The sequence below is a fragment of the Centruroides sculpturatus genome, unplaced genomic scaffold, assembly GCF_000671375.1.
Source record: "Centruroides sculpturatus isolate CEXI.00-Female unplaced genomic scaffold, Cexi_2.0 scaffold65, whole genome shotgun sequence".
NCBI classification, from domain to species: Eukaryota; Metazoa; Arthropoda; class Arachnida; order Scorpiones; family Buthidae; genus Centruroides; species Centruroides sculpturatus.
The window spans coordinates 1028011-1036420 of NW_019384327.1; the positions used below are offsets into that span (position 1 = coordinate 1028011).

The 8410-nt window shown below is 32.5% G+C and overlaps 1 protein-coding gene across 1 annotated transcript in view; it reads left to right on the forward strand.

Annotated features, from left to right (window-relative positions):
- The first annotated feature begins 2100 nt into the window (after window positions 1-2100).
- The window catches only part of LOC111628270 (26S proteasome non-ATPase regulatory subunit 13-like), a 43538-nt gene continuing 37228 nt past the window's right edge, over window positions 2101-8410 (forward strand). Inside the window, exon 1 of the mRNA XM_023372020.1 lies at window positions 2101-2300. Coding sequence (XP_023227788.1) covers window positions 2197-2300 — 104 coding nt within the window. The 5' untranslated portion in view covers window positions 2101-2196. The remainder of the gene's footprint in view (window positions 2301-8410) is intronic.

Consider the following 8410-nt stretch of genomic DNA (forward strand, 5'->3'; position numbering starts at 1 on the left):
GATAATATCAAATTCTATAAAAATGTGACGAAGTTTTGGATTCGACTAAAAAGTACAAGATACTTAAGTTAAAATAAAAATAACATAATTTGTTTGTTTTAATTTTTAAAAAATTATCAAATGAGATGAGGAGATCCCACTTCATCTTTGTCCCTCTTGAGCATGGATATATTTGTCTAAAATCGTTATTATTTCAACGACAATATCATAGTCTTGCCATGGTTTCCACCTCTACTTATTTTATGTGCTTACGAGCAATATTTACTAAATAATGAATTGGTAAACAAGAAAAAAAAGTAAAATGATTGATAGCTGTCCCCAAATTTTCCTTCATTTCCGTCTTTCTATATGAATTCTTTACAAATCATATATTCATATATATATTTATTGTAAAGAATATATATATACAGTACATGTATCAGTAGTGTAGCGTAGTGGGGGCGGCAGGGGCGGCCGGGGCACTTTTTAGGAGACGGCAAAATTTCACAATAAATAATAATAATATCCTGTAAGAATTTGAACCATTTCATTTCATATTTTCGTCCACCTACGACTTGGACCGATTGAAATGAGCACGGAATAGTGTTAAATCCATCTGGATAGACCTGGAATCGACTAGCCGTCCGGGGATATCGTGCGCGACCTGTTGACCTTTTTTTTTTGCTTGTACAATTAATTCATACCCATACACCTCCAATATCCAATACAGCTAAGTCACTTGCGTTACTCCTATCCAAGTCTCCCTAGCCGCTAACTGTAACTGATTTAGAACCAGCATGCACTGCACATTATTCTTCGCATTGCAAAATGATACGCATGCGTCAGGAACTTCTATTCGAACAAACTTCACCTGCCGTCCGGGTCGGCGATTTTAAAAAGGTGGCAACATTAGCACGGAATTTTTCATTACTTATTCTGTGACGAAACTGAATTTTAGTCTTTTAAATTGAGATACCTAAATAAGGGGGGCGAAATTTTCCTCCGCCCCGGGCGGCTGACACCCACGCTACGCCACTGACATGTATTTGTGTTTTTAATCCTTGGTTACACTATATCAAATATGATGTCGTCTAGCTCATACGACACATGTGACGAACGGGTATTTTAAACAAATACGTTAACTCGATTAATATGAATTTTGGATCATACAAATACACACCATCTTCCATTTTGCCTCCCCGTAGCGGATTGGTTAAAACCACTGCGCATTGGTAGTTGATCACCTAGTTTGCGCCTGATCACCATGCTGAGAGCATGTTTTCTGGATTTTCTTCGTCTCCAACACCTAAATGCGTAGTTGCCAAACATCAGCGTTTGGCGCTGACTAGTAGAGTTTTGTATGATCCGTGGATAGGCCACTTTCTCTTTTTGTCAGGGTTTTTAAACTATCACTCTGGAATCCGGGATCGAAAAACTCGAGTAATTTTTGGGAGTGGTCCGTTCCAAATATGTCACCACCCCGCTCTCCAATGTGGTCCTGCACGAACCCACAGTATGTATAAATAAGATCCCTGTACAAAGCGTAGAGTTAAAAAACTGATTATCAGTGACGGCTTGTGGCTAATATGGAGTGATATCGCAGTAGTGAACAACCGTAATAGAATCGATTTGATTTTCTATAATGTTTTGATAAAAACGTTGATTTTAACCGTGTATAATAATTTATATAATCACTATGTAATAAAACTCAATAACGTTTTGTGATTTTATTTTTCTTTGCAGTTCCGCAACGCTTATCACGGGCCGCCGCTGCTAACGACAGAAAAATTGCCTTTATTCTTAATTCAATATAAAGATTACATAATGTAGTCTGTTTCACAGAAATGTAAGACGGCAGACATTTTCATTTTAACAACTTACTTTTATAATTTCTATTATTTAATTTGGATTTATATTATGTAAATAAATTCAGATTTTGACAACGGTATACCGCTATTTTTACCAGCATTATCATAAAATGTTTATAATAATTAATTTGTATAAATATATTGAATTTTAAACGGCCAAATGTTAATTATAAACAAATTAATTAATTATTAAATCAGAAAAACATTTGCTTAAATAACAAATTATTAATCTATTTACAGTACTTCATACGGCGACAGTGGCGACCTCCGACGCATTTTTCAACCGGCGTGATTCGACAGAAACGAGTAGTTTGTATTAGAAGTTCGACCTGCGATATTTTGTTGAAAAATGGCAAGAGACGTGAATAGATATTTGTCATCGCAGCAAGCTAAAGCATCTAATAACGATATAGCTAGAGAATGGGCTATTTTAGAAGAATTATATACAAAAAGGTACGTACCCGTAACGATAATGCAGTATGCAATACTTCGTAAACTGAAATGGAGCAAAATCTACAAATCATGTAAAGGAAAAAGTCAACAATCACCTTTCTATTCTTTCTCTAATTCTCTCTAGTTAATATATATAATATATATCTACTAATTTTTGTGGAGAATTAAAAAAAAAGAATAGAATCAGTATGAAACATAACTCTATAGATGTGTATACAGGGTGTCTCAAAAGTTTCCATACATACAAAGGGGAAATGTAGCTTTATTCGCAGCATAAAGATTTGCGTCAGTGGATTGACAGATAAAGCAATGGAACACATGGGTGATCTGCCAACGGGGTAATTTCTAGCAGGACTACATGGAAACTGGATTCTGTTTAGGTGTTAGACAAATGCAGAAACCCAGAACGCTGCATGATGCCAGCCCATCAGTCGGGCACGAACCAATGACCAAACTACCAGTGTTCGATGATTTTATTTATTCGGTTACGGGTGACCTTGATTTGTGCATTGTATGGAGAGTTTTGGCACAATCTGTACATATGCAAATTGCTTAAAAGTAACTTATACTGTGGTCTACAATAACTACTGACATACAAATGCTCTCTCTACCCATCTGCTCTCTCGATTCCGTCCAGCAAGAGATTTCATTTATGACGAGATGAGTTGACTGTATGAAGTGCTGTTGCTTAGGTAAAAAAAAAGTAAGGCTGAAGAAATTCAGACAGAAAATGATTAGTTAACTTTACACTGGATTTAGCATGCAATGGTTCATTTTTTGGCATCATTTTACAATGATTTTATTAGAAAATCAGCTTGAATATAGCCTAATATAATCTGATAAGGCTTTAATCAAAAATTGAGTTACAGAATGTCTATAAACACTAGTATTTTCAATCTTAAAAAATAGATTGTTTACAGATTACATAATTTGTAGATAATCTATTTTTTAAAGTTCAAAAAGATATTTCTTAGAGGGTAGTCTATTTTTTAAAATTTGCAAATTTATAAAATTTTTACAAAATTTAATTTTCATTAATTGAATTCTGTATAACATTTTATTTAAATGTATTAAATTTATTTAAATGGAGAATACACTTGGGGCTAATAATGTTACTTTAAATTAATGTTATATTAAAAAATAAACATTTTTCCTAAGATACAAAATTCTTGCACCATGTATGTACAATTTACAATTTAGTTTCACAATTGCACAATGTAGTTTCTTAAAGTTATAAGCTATTTTGTGGGATTTTTAAAACTTTGTATTATTAAATTAGTATCAAGTGTTGGACTGTGAATGCTGCCGTGTGGCCAATTATGGAAACATGTTTCTGACTGCAGTTAGGTTTGATGCATATGTACCACTTTTCTGCATTTATTTTGTGGTTTTGCTGAAGATAGATATTGCAGGAAATGACCACTCACTACCATGGTTTAGTGGTTTGTATTGATAGCAGAGAACCACACCACAAAAATTTAGTATAAAAATGAATTTAGAAAAATAAGCTCTATTATGGTTTTTATTATGCTGAAGAAAATGTTGTAGTCAAAATAGAAGTTTTTGAGTTCATTCAATTATAGAATATAAAAACAAAGGTTAGTTTCACTTACTTTTTCATTAGTTGGGAAAGTACAAACTAACGAAGATACTTGAATGGCATCAGATTTTATTCCATTTGAAAATTACATGCATTACTGAGTGGACAGATCATTGAACAGTTCTAGATAAATTTGCTGATTATTTTCTAATTACCAGAAATGAATTACAATGGCAGTATAATAAATGCAAAGATGCTATGTGTTAACACTCCAAAACCTTTAAACGTCCAGTAGTAATCAATTTAATAAGATGCTATGCGTTGAATTGTTGAATAATTGCAGTTAAATCATTCTTCTCTTTTTTATCTTTCCTTCAAAAAAGTTTCCCATGCCTTTGCTTTTTCGGTTTAGTTGCTACAAACAGCATTTGTATAGTCCTAAAGAGTTTATAAATTTTGAATTTGTGCTATAAATAACTCTGTGTAAAAAGAATCACACTCCATCTCCATTTTACACTAAATACAGTGGGTGATAACGGACATAATCCGTTCCAAGACTTTGTTTGCTATCCAAATTGTTCGTTAACCGATTATTGATTTACCATAGGTTTTAATGGGAATTTAATTAATTTGTTCTGGAGACCTCCAAAAATAAAAAAATATATACTTTCTTACTATGTTTATTTATATGTAATAATAAAAATACATACATACACAGTCTTGCATTTTTATTAGTCATGTTTTTCCATTTGAAAGGGTTAAAAAATCTGTCTAATGTTGATTGCTTTTCTCTCTTCTTCAGGATTTTTCATAAGTAATTAATAGCATTGCAATTGTAGAAATCCCCAAGCCTCAACCTGGTTTGGATGCCATTCTAAGACTGTTGTTCTGACATCCTCCCACTTCTTCAAAGGATCTTTAATAACAGATATCGGCATTAATCCTCTTTTTCAGAAGAAAACATGTCTCGTCGAGCTTCTTGGTGTTTTTCATTCAAGAGTTCTTGATGTTCTGTGTCAGGTCTGTTTCAGGTTCCATTATGAATTCTTTGATGTTCTTTATTTCTCAGATGTAATTTTTGTTACTCCTTTAGCTGCTTCAGTCTTTTTGATTATACAGTATTTTTCTTAAATAAGATTGAACTGTGGCCTACTGTAGACCTGTTCACGCCATACTGCCCAGCAACATTAGGCATCTTCTGCCCACTCTCTACCTTTGCTATTATACTCTCACCTTTTGAAAAGAAAAACAGATGCAAAACTTAACGAGTGCCTACCCGACAGTCTTGCGAATACATAAAAGAATTGTTTTGTCAGAAAAATAAAAGGCTGGAATTACAAGGGAGAGTTTCAAAGTTCAGAGGAATACTATCCAATTGGTATATACTGGCTTGAGCGTCGATATCGACATCTCCCACACTCCGAAAAGTTTTGAATTGTTGCCCGAAGACAAGGAAGACCAATCAGTATTCATTATTTTACATCGCTTCTTCTTGTGTTTGTTCTGTGGGGTGTTCATTATCTGATCACGTGTTTGTTGTCCGAACATAAAAATCTTTTGCAAAAGTGTTTGTTATCCAATCTGTTCATTAACCGATCACCCACTGTACTAGCAGATGAGCCTGGCATTGCTCAGACAAAAAATAACGATAGTGAAGATTAACATTATTAGATTATAGCTGATCATACCCATTTTCATCAGGTGCATGAATTAGGTCTTCCTCTTCTGAGACTAATTAAAGAATTTTTAGATGGTCTAAAAATATGTTTGATTTTCTGCAAAAAATACAAAAAATTGCATCTAAAATAGTACAGTAGAAGCATTTGTCTGGTTAAGTCTTAGGGTGTACACATTAGGCTTTTGAAGCGTGCACTTTGGTAATGTGCATTTTAAAGAACCAAGATTTCTGCATAGATGTACACACTCAAATGCGTGCTTATGGTCAAGCATGCGTCAAATGCGCGTTGATAGATTTTGGTTAGAATGCATGTTTCATGGGTGTTAGCCGCACGCTTTGAGATACGTGTGCTGCCATGTTGTTGTACTTTCAGTCACGTGCTTTCGAGTAGAGTGGATGCACATTGGCCGAAATGGAGAATGGTCATTTTAATACTGATCTATTTATTGATGAAATCTAAAAGAGATCAGCCATCATCAAATGATTTTATAGATATTCTAAAAGAATTAAAAAACTTGGGTTCATATTGTCTTAGTTTTGCATACAACGTTACAAACATTCCATGCGTCAGTCTATCTCGTAATATTGGGTGCACCCAAAATTCTCTTTGCCTCTGCCATCGTCTTTTATAGTGACGATGGAGGAGGCACACACAAGCAATTACTTTCATGTCCATTTCCAAACTGAGCCAGTGTGAACGGTTGTTGAACATCGAGCTAAACGCACAGTGTGTATGCTGCTAATGCACGTTTGATGCAACGCCCAACGCCTAATCTGTACTAGCCCTTAATCCTCTCCCTCTCCTTCATGAGGGGAATATCGAAAAATCCCTTCATACTGTCCATTCTCATGACGTGCCCTAATTGTATACCAAATTTTAACTTTCACCTCCTAACCATTTGCTCTGGGTGATGATGAATCAGTCAGGACATGTAATTTTATATATATAGATTAAATGGAATCGAGTAAATGGTTTTTACGCCAAACATTCACATGATCATTTATCACCTGCACCTGGTATGTATGGTAGGCCTATCACACTGTGTGAGTTGCATTAAACCACCAATGGCAACAATATTATGGTTGATACCAACCAGATGTTGCAGCTGTCATCGAACATGACTTCAGCAAGTGGTCAATTTGAGTTACTTTCATTTGTTTATATATTCATTATCATTCACAAGCAACCATCGTTTGTGGTTTGCATGTAGTTTTAAAGTGGTATGTGTGAGTTGAGCCTTAGCGTTGGAAGAAAAGAAATTGGTATGGCTGCTAGTTATCTTAGGCCACACTTCTACCATAATTTGATTTTCCATTTCAAATTCCACTGTAAATAAGAATACACTGCAGTTTGTATTTTTAGTTTTCAAAATTATATAGAAAAAAGAAAATATGATTTCAATGATTAATTAATAGATTTATAGAGAATTGTCTCAGTGAAAATTATATAAATTTTAATGAAAGTACTAAAATTTAAATTATAAGGTAAAGGTACTAAAGCTTGATAGTGCATTAATGGTTGACATTTTCAAGATATTTTTTCAGGGGAGAAAAATCTCTACAAATATGTATGTATTATTTACAAGATACAAAAGATAATTCTGAAGTTATGGCAATGAATTGTGATGACAAAAAGACTGTTTTTAAACAAAATGAATCTGATATTAGAATTATTACTTATTCACAAATAATAATCATACTTCCAATGCCAAAAATAATTGTAACTAGAGATAGGATCAAATACTGATTATCTATAAATATTAATTAAATTTCTTATGACTGCTGTTTATATATAAATATTATAAAGTCTCTGTAAATCCGCACGAAAAATATATAAATTTTCGGTTTAGCGGTAGAACATCACACAGCAGATAGCTAATTACTTCTCTTTATTTAATCACTGTATATGCATTTTGGTCCTATTAAAGAACCCTCTTCAGTACTACAAAATATAAATATTATAATAAACCTTATGCGAGTAAAACTACCAATGTAACAATTAATATTTTAGTTTTTCATTACCATTTAGGTACACAGCTTGGATTCACATTTCATTAGCACTTTCATATCAAGTGTATTTAGTAACGTTTTCTGATTGTCTATGGTCGTATTTCTAAACTACTATAATAAATATTATTCTAGATTAAAACATTATCTATAATTATACACAACAATTCCAAATTTTAAAAAATCATTCCAAAAAATTTTAAAAAATAAATTTTAAAAACATTTTACATAAGATTCTTAAAATTGTGATTAAATATAACTTATAAAATTTAATTTTTAAGTAACATACCGTTTACAATAAATCATACTCTAGGCTTCTGTTCAACGGTCCGTCGTTGGTACAATTCTAAATGACACACCCCTTTTTGACTATTCTACGTCATGACATCATCTGTCAATTTCCTCTACTACAGAATACCATCTTTGATCTATTTGCATTCCGTTAGATACATTTATTAATTGATTGTTATTTTTATTATTATATTTCATTATTTCAACATGCTCTTTAAATTTTCTCTTATAAATATTCTTTTCATTATGTAATATTTGTACATTATTTTTATCTAATTTACAATTATTATTCTGAATTACGTGATTATACCATGGTGAATTATTATTTTTTAACCGTATGGCGGCCTCATGTTCTTTAATACGTTTTTCTAATTTACGACCTGTTTCACCTATATAAACTTCTGGTATATTACATTTACAATTTATCATATATACAGTACCTATTTTTTCTTTTTTATCTATTTTATTTGAATTTGTATGTATTTTAATATTATGAAAAAGTTTATTTGTCAAGGATGGGGCCAAAATTACACCTTCATTCTTTAAAATTTTTAAACAATTATTATAAATACTATCTATATAAGGGAAACTACT